At 40.5% G+C, this 17,403-nt stretch overlaps 3 protein-coding genes across 3 annotated transcripts; all 3 read right to left on the bottom strand.

Annotated features, from left to right (window-relative positions):
* Positions 1–1,071: 1,071 nt before the first annotated feature.
* On the bottom strand, positions 1,072–2,539 carry LOC106398550 (ATP-dependent DNA helicase PIF1-like). Its single transcript, XM_048770899.1, has 2 exons — positions 1,795–2,539; positions 1,072–1,709 (listed from the first exon to the last, which is right to left on the bottom strand). Exons 1-2 carry the CDS (start codon positions 2,537–2,539, stop codon positions 1,072–1,074), a joined length of 1,383 nt encoding a protein of 460 aa, XP_048626856.1.
* A 6,363-nt stretch (positions 2,540–8,902) lies between these two features.
* LOC125594898 lies at positions 8,903–11,410 on the bottom strand. The gene is made up of 10 exons (XM_048770898.1): positions 11,267–11,410; positions 10,605–10,878; positions 10,402–10,492; positions 10,176–10,300; positions 10,025–10,106; positions 9,834–9,951; positions 9,590–9,747; positions 9,397–9,511; positions 9,132–9,317; positions 8,903–9,049 (listed from the first exon to the last, which is right to left on the bottom strand). Exons 1-10 carry the CDS (start codon positions 11,408–11,410, stop codon positions 8,903–8,905), a joined length of 1,440 nt encoding a protein of 479 aa, XP_048626855.1.
* A 911-nt stretch (positions 11,411–12,321) lies between these two features.
* LOC106398549 lies at positions 12,322–17,320 on the bottom strand. The gene is made up of 7 exons (XM_048770902.1): positions 17,014–17,320; positions 16,858–16,932; positions 16,748–16,777; positions 15,311–16,669; positions 14,850–15,214; positions 13,096–14,572; positions 12,322–13,001 (listed from the first exon to the last, which is right to left on the bottom strand). The coding sequence occupies exons 1-7, from the start codon at positions 17,318–17,320 to the stop codon at positions 12,322–12,324; spliced, it is 4,293 nt and encodes a 1,430-aa protein (XP_048626859.1).
* Between the last annotated feature and the right edge of the window lie 83 nt (positions 17,321–17,403).

Genomic DNA, 17,403 nt, shown 5'->3' with positions numbered 1-17,403 from the left:
TGAGCTGAGGGATTTGCTTAAAGTTTGTGACGTGTTCCGCAAGATATTCTGATAATGTTGGTTGTTTTTGTCTCTGATTTTAGTATGATTGATTATATATTCCTTTATCTGCACACGGGTTTAATGAGGGAGGATTCGAATATTGTGAGTATATTTTTATTCAAAAAGTGTGTATTGTTGTAATTTTTTAATAATTCCAAGTTGCACAGACTATTGTTTTTTGGAGTTAGACTTCACTCGTTAGCCCGTAGTAAATTGTTATTTAACGTTTGTGTGAACGCTATTCGGAATTGTTAAAGAGCTGGAGTTTTTTTTCATTCATGGTTTTATTTTATATAGTTACTAGGATCGGTCCGCCCGTATGGGTTGTAAATTATAAATAAACTTGAAACTAAAATTATAAGTATAATAAACCTTGGTTGTTCATAGGTTTCATGTTTTATTGTTGTCGGAGGGAGGCGTGCTTGGGAGTTAATGGTTTGTTTGAGTTTTGTTATATGTTGTTAAGTAATACGTAGATACATGAAATTTAATATTATTGGGAGTATGGACAAAGGAGTAACAAAGGAACATATACTATGATTTTTTAATCTTCTCCGTATAAAAATAATGTAATTCTAATTGTTTCGTTGGAATGAATTGGTTAATGACATATTATCTATCTATATTATGTGTGTATGGGTTTTTATACCTATATATTACTACTATTTGAGTATTTTCATTTAAAGGTATTGAAGCATATAAACCCAAATCAGAGGATAGAGAATAAACGTTAGGTTGTGACGTTCCGTAGACGATGTTTTGAGTAAGTGTAATAAGGTAACCAACTCACTGACCGCATGGCCTGATAATAAACTGTTTTTAAATTTTTAAAATAAGATTGGGATGGCAGAAGAACTGTCCACTTCGATGCCTACGATGTGATCCGTTCACTTAGAGAATTGAGTCGTCCCAATATGCAATGTAAATTACGATAGTTAGTCAATGCAAACAGAATCGGGTATATTAAAAATGTGTAAAGTATTGTGTAGCGCTAACCTCGGTCATCCGGACGTCCTTAAAGATTTCTTTCTATACAATATTAGTAACTCCATCTTCACCGTCCATATCGGAAGTCTCGTCTAAAATCTTAAGCCCATTCGGAGTTGTTACTCGAGACATGGCAACGTACAACTGCCCATGAGTAAAAACAGGGCGAGGAAGATATAAAGCAACTTGGTTCAGGCTTTGGCCCTGGCCCTTGTTGATTGTCATGGCATAGCACAGTCTGATCGGGAATTGTCTTCGATTAAAGGTGAAGGGATGCATGGTATCAGTGGGACTAAGTCGTATTCTAGGGATCAAAACTTCTTCTCTGACATCTGTCCCAGTCATGATTCTCGCCTTAACAACCCTGTTACCTGGGCGAGTAACCACCATTCTTGTACCATTGCACAAACCTTGATCCTGGTTAAGATTGCGCAGCATCATCACCGGAGCACCAACTTTGAGGCACAATCTGTGGTTAGGCAGGCCCGAAAACTCTAGTGAATTGAGGTACTCTGGCGGGTAGTGGGTGGTCCAATCATCGTCTGGCGTAGCTTCTAGCTCAACAGAATCAGAACTCAAATACTCTCTAGCCTGTGATGGGATCTTGGAGAGGAGATAGGCGTTCACCTCATGTACGGTATATTGGTAGGTGTCAGCACGGCTCTCTCTTTTAGGTAATCCTTATCCCGGTAGTTATGGAGAAAGTTCGGATAAGCAGAATGCGCCAAAGCTTCGTGTGGTGGCTCAGAGCGAGAGATCAAGAACTTTTGTCCACAATAATCTGATTCCCTTCCTCGTGTTTTGGTTTATTCGACGTCAAAGCGTCAGCTTCCCCATCTCCGACTTGTAGTATCCATTTTGCGAAGTCCTTGTCCTCTTGCCGCAGCCGCATGTTGATAGATAAGGTGAATACGCGTGCCATTTTCCATAGATATGATTTGCTAATGGATGCGAGAACAGTGTCTGGCCTTTTTCCATGTGGAATAAATGGCAAAATCTGCCGGAAATCCCCGCCGAGAAGCACCGTCTTGCCACCAAAGGGCTGTGTGCCAGCTTCTGGATTCTCATGCGATAACAAATCTCTGAAGGAACGATCCAGGGTTTCAAAAGCGTGTCGGTGTGCCATCGGAGCTTCGTCCCATATTATTAGGTCCGCCTTAGATATCAATGCGGCTAAACTTGACCCTTTGTGAATTTCACACATTGAACGATCATCTAGATTCAGAGGTAATTTCAACCGAGAGTGCGCTGTCCTTCCTCCTGGGAGCAGCAGTGCTGCGATGCCAGATGTAGCAACCGGTATAACTACTTTGCCAACTGACCTAAGCCTTGCGATAATAGTTCTGTATAGGTATGTCTTTCCTGTGCCTCCTGCACCTGAGACAAAAATTAATTGTCCCAACCGTTCGTCTACTGACTTCAGAACAGCATCATATACTTTCTGCTGATCAATATTCATCGCCGAAAACAATACTCTATGTGTCTCCTTCTCCTTTTCAACGTCATACATCAGTTCCTGCCGCAAAACTTGGTTGTTTATCTCTGATAGTATTGAATTCTTGGCTGAGGCATATCAACATAGTCTGCTAGAGACTGGTTATGCTCTTTTAAGTGTTTTTCACCTCGAGCAGTGTATACTGCTTTAACTGCTCATCTTGTAATTCGAGACCTGGAAATCGAAACTCCTTTCGTTTCATGTACAGTATGTCCTATGCTAGAAACATCCAAGTATGCTCCCAAAGCTTGAGTGGGTCTACGACTTGACAATAAACCAAGATAAGCACAAACAGCCTTCTCAGCTGCCGACCGATTGCCCATGAAGATGGCTCCTCTATTGCTTCATGCCACTCTTTATCATCATCAAGTAATCCTCGTGCATAGCACGCTTCTTTGAATTTCTTATACACCACATCCCCTACTGTGTATAACACGTCATACCCTCTAGGACCTCTAACAACATTTAGCAACATCCTTAAGAAGTATCTATCACCAGACGCTGGACTGACATACACGACTCTCCCAATAGCTTCCCCTTGCAGTCTTGGTGTCCATATCCTGTCGCTTGAATGGTAGACAAACCTTGAAGGAAATTCAACATATGTCAGCTCCCTAGCTTCTTCATACGTGTCGCATGCCTCAAAGAACGCTGTTAACATTGACTTATCAATTTTTCTCGGTAGACCACCTTTGATAAGTCAGCAGTTTCGTCAAACACCATCACATGCTGACCTGGTAGATGTACGGGAAGCTTCACAACATTGGGCTGGTTATAGTGTATAGGAAAAGCGAACAATCTCCATGAACCTTCGCAAGCTGATATGTACCGACACTAGAGAAAGTTGTTGATCTCGTTAGTCGTGTCCGGCTCATTCTTGTGTATAAGGACAGTTGCTCTATCAACGCCTTTCGTTATGTATTTGAAAATATATTTTATTGCGCTGGTTCTGCAACACCATTCAAAGTTGATGTGGGCTTGGTATTTTTTCAGCAGGCTAAGATTATGAGGCACAACGAAACGATTATCCAGCTCGATATCGCCCTTGACTACAAAATCTCCAGTACCAGCTCTCCTTCTATAAACAACAAATCCATATTTTTCAATTCTTGTTTGATCCGAAGAAGGTTTAGGAAAACTCTTAGTACACTCTCCTTTTTCCATGCATGGCGACTTGGGTCGCATTTTACCACACGGGCCATGAATCATATGCCGCTCTACCAGTTCAAACCCCTCTTTATCAACTTCTCTATCGGGAAACTCAGCTGAGATATATTCATCAATCATCGAAGCGGTTACTTCCTTCTTTATTCCTTTCAACCATAGTAATATATGGACATGGGGCAGACCTCGTTTCTGAAACTCAATGGTGTAGACAGCTACAATAATGATGAAAGAGATATATTAGATGATAACATAGATCGAAAATCATTCCAATATCATTAATTACTATCAAAATATGTAGCCAAAGATATAACAAAGTTAACAACCCGTAGACGGGAAAAATTTATCGAATTCTATATGCATCTAAATATCGAGGTTTGGGGAAAATTAGCAATAGAGATGAAGTTGCCTGACATTCGAATTTTACTCCTATTATTTTCCATCAAATATATTAATAGTGTGATGAATAAAATATATTATTGTAGATTTCCATTGGAATTGTGTTTGAGTGATTCAAACTTTTCAAACCGAATTATATGTATTTAATTTAGCATCTTAGTATTTTATAGTTTTGATATTTTCTTATATTTTCTGTTAATTTTTTGAGAAATTGTATTATTTTGACTATTATTTCCGCTTTATGTTGTGGTCTTAAACTTTATGGTTATACAAATCTAAAATGTTTGTTGAATTATATTTATATATATATCTATATATATACATAGCTCCGTGATGTCTCAGCACTCAAACTAACTTTTGGAATCCTTAGTATTTTATAATATAGTAAATTGTATTATTTTAAAACTTACTTTGAATAATGCAAATGTGAGTTGAATCATAATAAAATAATAACATTCTTTTATGGGTGGGTAACATAATGAAAAATAATATTAGATAATAAGATTTTTACCTGTGTCTAGCTTAGGGAAGAATTTTCCCTTTTTGAAGTCTGCCATCATCTCATCAAGCTTTATTTTGAAGATTCGACATTCAAGGTCAGGTCGGCTATTAGCGGAATCACCTCCATACGCATCAAGATGATTACTGAGTTCCACCAATTAGGGTTCGCGGTGACGGTGATAAAGAGATGAGGATTCCCATACCAACGGCATATAGCCATTGCGTCCTGATACTTTTCAGACATGTACCGGGGTCCGGCGGTGAAGGATGAAGGGAGGATGATCTTCTTACCAATTTGTGTAGCATCCACATCGCCGGTTTCAACGGCGTCACATACATTGTTATACAGGTCTGTTCGCTGTTTTTTCTGATTTAGACTAATAAATCGCAGACGCTCCGTCTCTACAGCCACGTACGCGTCAACAATGTACTGGTGCAGCAATCATCCACCCTTAATAATTGTCATTCCTTCTGAAGGCCTAGTTTGTAGCTGGTAAGCATAGAACTCTCGCATCGTCATGTATTCTCTTCTCACAGTGGATGCTTCAGGCCCCTCATATGGCAGTCGCTCATGGTAACCCGTTTCTCCTTATGGAAACAATGATGGATACTGAAGACTCATCAGTAACAGGTGTAGATCACCTATTCTTTGTAGCGCAGATGATTTGAGCTCAACCACAATATCTCTTCCTACCGAGGTCGCAGACAAATCACCAATTATTAGTCCACCAATCTCACTCGCTGTAGGAAGATCATATTGACGACCTCTATTTGGTTGGCTGACCAATGTGATACTGAATTCAATTTCCCCGGTCGCTCGAAAACGGTCGCGTGCGTGCCTGAAAGTCTTGGCTAGGTGGTTACTAATATCTAGCATCTCAATCAACTGGACGATGACTGTATCCTCCACTGCCAGCGGAGATGAACCTTTTGTAAGAGACTTCTTTCGGTTTTCTAGCTCATTATCAGCAGGGTCGTGCCTGGCTTTTTTGGGCCCTTCAATTATTTATCATGGAAAAGCATTAAAATTTATGGGGCAAAGAATTGAACCCCCAACCCTTTGTAGGAAATAAATGGACAAAGACAAATAGAACTAACCACATTTTGTTAAAAAAATTGACCCTTAAAATACTTATACACATCAGGGTCCCAAGCATGTGCTTGATCAGCCTATAGTCAGGCACAGCCCTGATTATCAGTGTCGAAAATATAGAGCTGCAAATACTCGGGATCGTTACCATCGTCAGGTAGCATAGAACCAATTCTATGAATGATCTGGCCATGAACCCGAAACGTAAAAGGTCCAGGAGTTCCAGTAACGCTATGATCGACTTGTGCACCCATGGATGTGAAAGCAAGCAAACTGTTTCCAACTCTGATGTGGGGTCTGAATTTAGGCGACTCTAGGAGCTCTAGCAATGGAGATGGTGGTTCTCGGACCGGTGGAAGCCTCACTCGACCTCTCTGGCAACATAGACTAAACTGTTTTGCATCTCTGTTCGTCTGTACACCAGTTGCTTCTGCATTCCATAGTAATGCTCTACACGATGGACATGATGGACTATATCCCATTTGTCACATGGCTTGTGGCCTTTTGTACCTTGAATCAAAATGAAACATAGTCAAGTTATGTCTATGTGCTACGACCATATTATCAAACGATTCCGGAGTTTACTCAGCATACGTCTAAGTCTTGAGCCGCTTGATGTAGACGCCGCGCGTCTAGTTACTGAGCTGTTTGATGAAGACGCTGTAGGACAATGTCAGCGCAAGAATATCTGTAACTATATTTGGTTTAACTTGCTATTAGCTAGGCATGTCCAAATAATTACCAGATGCGGACGCCGACGCCGTCAACCTAGCTGTTTTTTCCTATCTACGTATTGATAGCCGAAGTTGTCTGGCGATCCGAGATGATACTGCATAAGGAGTGTCGGGGGGATGAGCGTCGCTTGAAACAGATGCTGGTGTTGGAGAAGCTGTTCGCGTTGATTAGGCTTGTTAGAAATATATATATATATTAAAGAAACTTTGGATCACTATCTGTACCTGAGATGATCATTGGTCTGCCAACTCTGCGTTTCTTCATGGGTTGCGTGTTAGCTACGGAAAGTCCGATCTTTAAGTTAATACAGGTGAATGATGATAACATGATCTACTGCTGGTCACACTAAATAGTTACTAACCAATTGAAGGCGATTGAGTCCGTTTTGATGACTGAATAACCATTCGTGCACGTCGGGATAAACGCGATTCGATTGCCGTTTGATCACCTGATGAAGAGTATACAGGGGCAATGTTATAAATCGTGACAACACGTACCCAATTTCATCGGTTAAAACCGTAAGTTCGTTGTGTGTACCAGTACTTGAGACTCCCATGTTCACGCGGTCGTATGCTGTTCCTCTGTACGCACCCAAGCTTCTTTCATTGTTACTTGGCTCACCCGCACCAGGATCTAAATCTCTTTTACGTGTTTTATTCACCATTACTTTGATAGTTTCACACAGGTCTTAGGGTAATCGGGTTTTGGCTAAAATGGTTCTGAACACTATTGATCATCGATATGCATCTCATCGACCGTTACCAAATAATTAGTTCAGAAATATGTGTAGTCAATTATTTTCCATATTTGGCTGCGTGACTAAATGCGGTTGCAGCTATTAATTTATTAAAAACAAATTTACCACAAATTACGTTACCTCACACCGGAACAAATAGAATATCTGATACTCAACCTGGGAAACAATATATACTGTATATTTTTTTGTGGAAAATCATTTTAAAATATTTATGATGTTTAGTTGTGCCACTATTTATCATATTATGCATATGTTATACGCTCGCTATAATCTGGAAACTCATCTTGATCAATTGTTTGTGGGCCAGGTGGGCCTACCGTTTAATTGGATCAGTTTGGGCCTTTTTGGACACAATGGAGCTGGAATTTTCCGAAACGAATATGGTGATAAAATAAAGATTGGAAATGCTTGATAATATCTTCATGCTGAATTCACTTGGATCCATGGAATGACGTGGGAAGATGTAGATGAGTGCGTTTGTGTTTGATTAGAGTTGTAGTCGCAATTGCATTGCATGCTAATTTGTAGTGTGTAGGGAATGACAATACGTATTTACGTGGGTCTGACGCAACCGAAGTTATATACATGCAGCTGCAATTATCAGTTCGAGTTACCCGGTTTGGATCTGGATATCTATAGATTAATATATTAATTATGTAGGTTTTTTTATTTTAATTTTTTTCTAAATTTATTTTTTATGGAAATATTCAATTTACCAGAGTAAGTTGAGTGTCGTTGTTTTCTTTATTGGATAATTAACATTGTTTTTTTTTGAGTTTTCATTAAATAAAACATAAATCTGAAATTATTGAGCATAAACTCAACATAACAGGAAATATAAAAAAAAACTGATAGAAAATTCCATATAATAGCTTAAATGGAAAATTTAAAAAGAACATGAAAACATGAATATGGTCCAACCGCCTTCATCGTGTACTGATAAACTCCTCAAGCAGCTACAACCGCTGGGTTGAGCCCTAAGTCCATCTCAAAAAACTCTGTCATGATGTAGGCGTGGTAACATTTGAAGCAGACTGTGTTGACCTCTGGTGGATGGCAATTGAGTTCTGGTTCCATGCTTATGACGGAGTCCATGTACACGTCTTTCATTTCCACGGTAAGATGACTCAAGGATGCCTGGACGTTCTCCCAGCTCGTCTCAACGGAGTCAAGACCAATAGCATCAGTCAGCTTTGAAAGTATCTTCTTCCCCTTGTTGATCATACCCGTGGCCATGAGAAGAACACCGTAAAGATACTTGGCCAGTATAAAAGAAACCATAATCTAAACCGGAATGTTGAACACGACAATATTAATTTTATACCAGACTAACCAAACTTCAAATTTGATACGTAACCAACGTCAGAAAATTATAATTTTACTTTTAAACACGTATAATGTAAAAGCTTACTCTATAGATACGTAACTAACGTCAGAAAACTCTATTTATATTTTTAAACACATATATAATGTAAAAGCTTACTATATAGATACGTAACTAACGACAAAAAATCCTATTTTATTTTTAAACACATATAATGTAACATAATAGACTTACCGGAATGATAACACCTCATAATCAAGAATTAACCGGAATGCAATAAAGTTAAAATTAAAGCGCCCATATAATGGGGATTATCCAACATAGAAACATCCAAATATGCGAAACCAAATAAAGATGCCTAAGCATTATGTGAACGATAGTCTGAACATTATTGATCGTTGATAAATCTCAACCAGCACGTGCCTTCTTCACCATCTTTGACGATACTGCGTCAGTCTTCTTACGCGCCTTACTGGTTCCACCTTGGTCATCAGCAGCAGGTGATGGCTTGATGTTCGGGTTGTCAGCATTATCATCATCGTCATCATCATCTCCCTGTACATTGATTTTATAATACAAACACGTATATGCAATCAGCAAGCAGCTAGTTTAACAACACGATACACATGTAACTTACATTGTTCCCCACGCCATCTACTGGCAGACGACCATGATCCTCAGCAATACGTGTTATGGTGAATGTCTTGTGATGCTCGGTGAAGTTGAACGCAGTGACCCTCACTTGGAAAGTGTACGTTTTTCCTTCCATGTCTGCAATGAACGGAGGTAACCTAGTGTCCTCAGGGTTCACACCGTCTTCAGCCTTTTGACAGGAAATAAGATGGTAAGTAAGAATGCTTTCAACGTTTGACATCACGAATGTAAAAAGTTATGATTAATACCAGCATCTGTGCAGCTTCACTTGCTTGGATACTATGCAGCTTCGTTAATACACCATCGAACCATACGAATGTTCCTTCTGCAGTATCATCAGATATTGCCATCTCCACACGATAGCTATATGAAGATAATAAAGGCGATGTCAGGTTCCCATCAGATGTATAAATCCTCATATATAAAGATTGCGCTACTTACAGAAGGGCCCCAACAGCATGTGAATTATTGCATACTCCACACGTGAATGCAGACTCAGTCCGCTGTAATTTCTTACTGCATTTGGAGCAAGCAACATAACACCACCCCTTATACGTGTCAACACGGACAACCTTCCCGGTGCACAGAAAATCAATCTCCTGCATCATATAAGTAAGACTCACGTGCAAAGCAAACACTAACATTACAAATCAAAAGTACAAAACAAACCCAAGAGCTAGTATACCTGAGATTCAGCAGTAACGATGAAACTGCTGAGGTCAGCAATTGTCATAGTCTTCACCTTCGCATACGACCTTAGCAGCGGAGCGGCCGACGGCAAACCGGTATCTCTGGCGATCAACCTATGCAGCATATAATGATAAGGCAAAGAACAACCGAATGCACAAACACACGGTTAATAAACGACAAACATACTTGTAAAATCGAGCATCCCCTGCTCTAGTCTTCTTATCAAAATACACGTGTGTTCCCGACGTAGCGTTAAGAAACAGACGACCTACGTAGATTAATAAATTTGTCAAGACTAAAGTGCTATGACTTTAAATGAGACCACACAATTCAATACCTCTGACAATCTTGGGATTTATGCTAGTGACGACCATGACCTTTGGATCAAACCTCATAGCCTCAAGCTGTTTATGGAAAGCAACAGCCTGAGAGTCAAAGAAGCTTAAAGTGACAGTCTCATCACTGCACATATCAGAAAATTAATTGTCATCAAAAAAATCCATATAATACGTTCGGAATTAATATATGGACAACATATATAGCAAAGACACAATGACAGTTACCTATCCAGCTTCAGAGTCACAATAACACGATTCTTCTCCTCCGGAGGATCGCAAACCGTGCTCTTCACACTCAATATCTCACCTATGATGTCTACATCAAGTTCGAAGCCGGTATTATTTTCTTATAAAGTCAGACTGATCATAACTCTATATACTCAGAGCATCAACAACATATAAGGACGTTTCAGTTGTGATCAACATACCTGGTAGCTGAGTATTTGTATTGGCAAGACCAATCAGCTCCGATTGGTTATGGAACCGGAATGCTTCCTCTGGCAAGAGGGAGACAGGTTCGGTCAACTTTTGGAATGAGGTGGACTCGTTGAACCGGATCATCAAAGACGAATCAGTGAACCAAAAATTCTGCGCGCATCTGGAGACTTCAAAACCGGACACGGAAAACATTGTCCCGGCATGGAGCATTTCCCGGAACTGTGGGAGACGGCCAGCACTGATCGTGACTTGCATCATAGTCGACTGAAATGCAGTAAAGAATATGTCAGTGTTATAACGGTATAAACCCAAACGGATCATCAGTACTATAAATAACAGGAACCAAAACCTAAATAATAAACAGCAAGATCAATGCCAAATCAAATCAATAATAATAATCACGTTATGGCTCATATATAATATTAGATCAGATCAGTAAGACTCGTATATTTCTAGAACAAAGAACATATGGGAAAATCAACATTTCTAAAAAATATTAGACAAACGCATAATCACGTTACGGCTCATATATAATATTAGATCAGATCAGTAAGACTCTAATATTTCTAGAACAAAGAACATATGGGAAAATCAACATTTCTAAAAAATATTAGACAAACGCATTCAGATTTAATCAGAATGAGTAACTCACGTTGACATCAACCATGAGCAGATCCATCCACATTAGCTCTCCACCACGCTTAACATTCCTAGCCTCCCAGAATCGAAGCAGTCTCGCCTCCACAACAGATGAGCACCGCCCAGACTTGAGATCGGAAAAGAAAACCTTTGCCATAGCCATTGAGAAAGATGAGGGGTAAGATTCGAGTATGAATGAGTCGCGAGAGTATAAAAGTGTAGATAACGCGATACGCACCGGTGAGATCTTTATATAGCAGAGGTACGGCGCAGGAGGGAGCTTCGTAGTGGGATGGTGATTAAAGAAGATTTAAGACCATTAATTATCGAAGAACCGTTACAGCTGCTGGATCGCATCTGCGCCGATCGAAGGAGAGCGGAGAACACGAAGGAGAGCGTAGAGGCTGATTAGGGTTCCAGCAGAAGATTGTGGTCGTCGGGCCGCATACGAACGCAACATGAAGCCCAAACGCAACATGAAGCCCAAACGCCAAGCCCGTATAAATAGAATCACGCTTTAATGAAACGGTGCGTTTCTGACGTGTCGGAACAGGAGCCCGCGAATTGATGACGTGGCGTCCTTGTTGGCATCATCAGGAGGGATCCAAAGCTTACTTTATATATAAAGACTGGATTTAGTTGAATGTCCTAAAACTCTATAAAACTCTAACAAACTTACTTTTTAAAAATTCTGAAGCAAAATCTCTCTAACAAACTCTATATTAGTATATTACGGTGTCGTAATATTAATATAGAGCTTCGTAGATATGCTAAGGACGTTGACTGTATTTGGTATTTGCGACAATAAGATATTTGGTTCGTAAGACAAACATGTTGCATAAAAAGTAAGAAACATCTGGTGTTTAGAACGGTTGAGTCTGTGACTTTAAAAAGTATCTGCAAATTTGAAAAACAGAGTAGTCTAAATATTGGATCACCATCTCATGAAAACCGTCAGTTCCTGACTTCTGTGGTATTACGTACCAGTACGGGATCCTATGTTGTTCCTGTAACGAATGGAGTGAAGATTAGGTTCGTATATAATGTGTTTAGGTAGAAGTATATTGATCAGGGTTTGGTTCTAAGTGACTTACTGGTCTGGAGATTACTGAATATCTCTCTGTAGACAATATTAGTAACAACGTCTTTCCTTGCCATGCCTTCACTGTCATCAAGTATCTTCAATCCTTCTGGAGTCGTGACTCGTGAGAGAGCAACATACAGCTGGCCATGACTAAAAACTGGTCTACGAAGGTAGAGTGCAACCTGTTTCAGACTCTGACCTTGGCTCTTATTTATTGTCATCGCATAACACAATCTGATTGGGTATTGCCTTCTGCGAAAAGTAAAAGGATGAATACTGTCCGTTGGGGATAATTGTATCCTTGGAATAAGAACTCTGTCTCCAACATGAGTCCTTGTTAAAAGCTCAGCCTCTAGAACTCTGTGGCCCAACCGTGAAATAACCATTTGTGTTCCATTGCATAGCGCATAATACTGGTCCAGATTGCGCAACATCATCACAGGAGCACCAACCTTCAGACATAGTTTATGCGGTGGCAAACCTTGAAACTCTAGCGAGTTTAAGTATTCTTGAGTGTAATTATTTGTAAAATCCTCCTCTGGTGTGCTCTCAAAAGCATCACTGTCTGAACTTAAATACTCTTTCTCTGCGGATGGAACCTTAGACAGAAGATAGGAGTTGATCTCATTGGCACTAGCGTTTGTGGGTGCTAAGATAGCTCTTTCTGTTAAATAGGTCCGGTTTAAATAATTCTTAACGAAGTCTGGATAAGCAGCATCTGAGATAGCCTGATGGGGATGATCAGACCTCGCAATCACTTTCCTCTTCACATCTACCCTCTGTTGCCATAGTTGGCGTTGTTCCATTACCAACTTCGAGTATCCATTTTGCAAATTCTTTGTCAGCTTGGCTCAGTCTCATGTTGATGGTTAAAGTGTGGACTCGTGCAAAGGGCCAGAGGTACGACTTACTGATAGAAGCTCTGACTGTGTCCTGCCTAGATCCCTGAGTTATAACAGGCAAAATCTGTCTGAAATCACCCCCAAGAAGAACTGTCTTTCCACCAAAAGGTTTATCAGCAGCTGCTGGATCCTCCATAGCTTGTAGGTCTCTAAGTGTGCGGTCCAACGTTTCAAAAGTCTGACGGTGAGCCATAGGAGCCTCGTCCCATATGATCAAGTCTGTTTTGGAGATCAGATTTACCAACATAGAGCCATATTTAATCTCACAGAGAGATGTTTCGCTCAATTTGAGAGGAAGCTTGAAGCGGGAGTGCGCTGTTCTTCCTCCTGGTAATAACAGTGCTGCAATTCCAGCTGATGCCACTGGTATCACCACTTTACCAACTGATCGGAGTTTGGCAATAATAGTTCTGTATAAAAAAGTCTTTCCGATTCCTCCAGCCCCATAAACAAAGAACAACTGGCCAGATTTGTTGTTGACAGAATCTATAACCGAGCTGTAGATGCTTTTCTGGTCCTCATTCATCGTGGTAAAAAGTTTGTCATGCTCTGCAGCCTCTTTTTCGGTGTCATAGTTGAGCTCATGCCGGAGGACGGTGTTTGATATCTCCTGAAGAACACTGTTATTTGGCTTTGGCATGCCAGGGAAATCAGCCAGTGATTTATCATTCTCTTTGAGGAGTCTTTCTATCTCCATTAATGTGTACTGCTTCAACTCCTCTTCCTGTAGAATCAAGCCTGGAAAATGAAATTCTCTCTGTTTCATATACAAAATATCCTCAGCCAATATGTTCCACACATGATTCCAAAGCTTAAGAGGGTTTCCAACTTCACAGTAGATCAAGATCGTGATGAATAACCTCCTTAGCTGACGACCTGTTGCCCAGAAAGATGGTTCAACTATAGCATCATGCCATTCATTATCGTTGTCCAATAAACCAAGCGCATAGCAGGCATCCCAATACTCCTTAAATGTTGTAGTGCCCACAGTGGCGAGGTGCTCAAAACCAAGTGCCCCTTTAACAACGCTGACGATGATTCGAAGGTAGTATAAGTCGCCTGCAGCTGGGTGGACATAGGGGACTCGGCCTATTGATGTACCATGTTTCCGTGGTGTCCATTCTTTTATGTCACTATGGTAGACAAACCGGGATGGGAACTGAATGTACGTAAGCTCCCTGGCTTCTTCATATTTGGCGTTTGCAGCAAAATACGCAGTGAGCATTGTTTTCTCGATATTTTCTCTTGAGAGAACTTGCTCTAAACTCTTAATGGGATCAATTAGAACCCTGTGCTTCCCTGGAAGGTGAAGTTCCAGTTTCATCACCGAAGGCTGGTTGTGGTGGATGTGAAAAGAAAACAATCTCCATGAAGCCTCACATGCTGAAATATAACGACACTCCTGAAATCTGTCTATTTCATCAAGCTCAAGGTGCTTTTTTTTTCTCTATTTCTTCTTTGCTCTTCCCCTTCTCCTGAAGCAGTAGCAGTGCTCGATCCACCCCCATAGTTATGTATTTGAAAATATATTTAACAGCACTGGTCTTGCAGCACCACTCAACATTGATATGGGCTTGATATTTTTTGAGGAGTGGTAGGTTATGTGGCACCACGTATTGATTGTCTAGCTCCACAGTTCCTTTCAAAACGTAGGCGCTGCTATGAACACATCTTCTGTAAACAACAAAGCCAGACTTATCAATCTTTGTGTTGTTTGAGTAGGCTTTAGGATACTTCTTTGTGCACTCTCCTTTCTCCATACAGGGTGATTGTGGCCGTCTTTTTCCACACAGCCCGTGAATCATGTGTCTCTTAACCAACTCGAAGCCCTCTCGGTCTGTGTCTCTGTCAGGGAGCTCAGCTGATATGTACTGATCAATATCTGCTGCTGTGGCCTCTCCTCTAAATCCTTCGAACCAAAGAAGAATATGGGCGTGGGGGAGTCCCCGTTTTTGAAACTCAATCGTGTAGGCTACTGTATTATAGCATAAAAATACATTGTTAGTCAAGAAACTGAGTAAATTACGACAAGGATACCACATGTATGAATATAACGTAGCTTATAATATACCTGCAGCCGTTTTTGGAAGGAAAACACAATTCTTAAGGTCTGACATCATCTCGTCAAGCTTAAGTTTAAAAACTCTGCACTCAAGGTCTGGTATGTTGTTGGGCGAGTCACCTTCGTAGGCGTCCAGGTGCTCTTTCAGTTCAACCCAATTTGGTTTTGCTGTGAATGTGATGAAAAGGTTGGGGTTACCATAAAAACGACAGAGAGCCATGTCATCTTGATATTTCTCAGACATATAGCGGGGTCCTGCAGGGAATGAAGAAGGCAGTATGACTTTTTTCCCTATGTGCGCAGCATCTGTATCTCCACTGTCTAAGGTGTCGCAGACATTTGTATATAATTCAGCTCGCAGTTTCTTCTGGTTAAGTCTGAGAAACCGAAGTCTCTCCTGCTCTGTTGCAGTGTAGGTATCAACAATATACTGATGTAGTAGCCTTCCTGACTTGATGATAGTCATACCCTCAGATGGCCTAGTTTGGATCTGGTGAGCATAATATTCTCTCATTGTCATGTATTCTCTTTTTATATTTGAGTTGACAGACACATCATAGAGTATTTTCTCGTCATAACCATATTCTCCATATGGAAAGAGTAATGGGTACTGAAGGCTCATAAATAGAGGGTGTAAATCGCTTATCCTCTGGAGCTTTGCTGATTTGTACTCAACCACAATGTCTTTACCTGCCGATTCTGAATTGAAATCACCAATTATAAGGCCACCAATCTCTCCAGCAGTTGGCAAGTCATATTGCCTCCCTCTATGCTTTTGATTTACCAAGGTGAGACTGAACTCAACTGCATCACTGGATAAAAGACGATCTCTTGCATGACGGAAAGTTTTGGCCAGGTGGTTATTCTCATCCAACATCTTGATTAAATCAGCTATCAAACTGTCATCAATCTCCACAGAGGATGTACCTTTGCTGAAAGCCTTCTTTCTGTTTGCTACCTCATTCTCTGTGTCCACTATATACATCTGCAGATACTGTGGAGCATTGCCTTCAGGTGGAAGGAGAGAGCCAATCCTGTGGTGAGTCTGTCCATGGAGCCTAAATGCGAAGGGTCCAGGAGTGCCTGTCACAGTGTGGTCAATCTGACCACCCATCGATGTGAATGATAACATTCCATTAGCCACTCGAATCTGTAGCATAAAACTTGGTCTATCAAACAGCTCTTTCAAAGGTGATGGTGGCTGACGTCTAGGTGGCAGCTTCACACGTCCTTGCTGACAGCATATGCTAAACATCCTGGGGGAATTTCGTGTCTCCTGCACCACAGCCTCACCAATCCAGACAATAGCTTGACAAGCATAGCATGTTACCAACTCCCACTTATTTACATCTGGTTTTCTTCTCCTCACTGCCATTTCAAAAATCTTTTCTGAGTCACAATTGTACTGGTAAGTATGTGTAACATGATCAGGTAGATTTATAATACCTTGACGGCTTCCACTTGTAGTAAGAGTTGCTGTTTTAAAAAAAAATGTTAGTAATTTTTATTACATTCAGTTGGAAGCGTTGCAAAGTATCTGTATGTTTTTAGCTTGCCTTGCTGTTGCAACTTGTCATGTTTGCTTCGGCGGATTGCAAGTCTTATGTGTCTTGCCAGTCTTCCATTAGCCACTGTGAGTAGAAAAGAGTACGGGAACGTGTGTCAAAGAACATGTGGAAAGAAATTGAATTACGGCATAACAGATGATTTACCATTAGAGCGAGCTACATCTGATATTTGGCCGACTAAGAGGCCTGGTGCGAGTGATAGATATTGCTCTTGAAACCAAGGTTTCTCTAGATCAGGTGCTGCATGATCCGATTTTAAAGGACTTGAGTTAGTCATAATACTTAGTTGTACAGAGTAGGAAGAAGTTTGTTTAGGACTAACCATTCCTTTTCTTATGGGTTTTTTCGCTGTAGATGATGATGATGCTGTAGAAGCTTCAGAAATATTAAGATTTTTGAAAGGTCTCCCTCTTTTAGCTTTTGCTTTACCTTCAGCTTGAGTCTTCACCATGTCTTTTGATACGTTGTTGGTTAAGCTTTAGAAGAGAGGAACAATATGCGGGTACGTCTGTAACGGCCAGCCTTTGAAATAAC

The sequence above is a fragment of the Brassica napus genome (genome assembly GCF_020379485.1).
Source record: "Brassica napus cultivar Da-Ae chromosome C5 unlocalized genomic scaffold, Da-Ae chrC05_Random_43, whole genome shotgun sequence".
Classification (NCBI taxonomy): domain Eukaryota; kingdom Viridiplantae; phylum Streptophyta; class Magnoliopsida; order Brassicales; family Brassicaceae; genus Brassica; species Brassica napus.
This window is presented reverse-complemented; position numbering and strand designations above follow the sequence as displayed.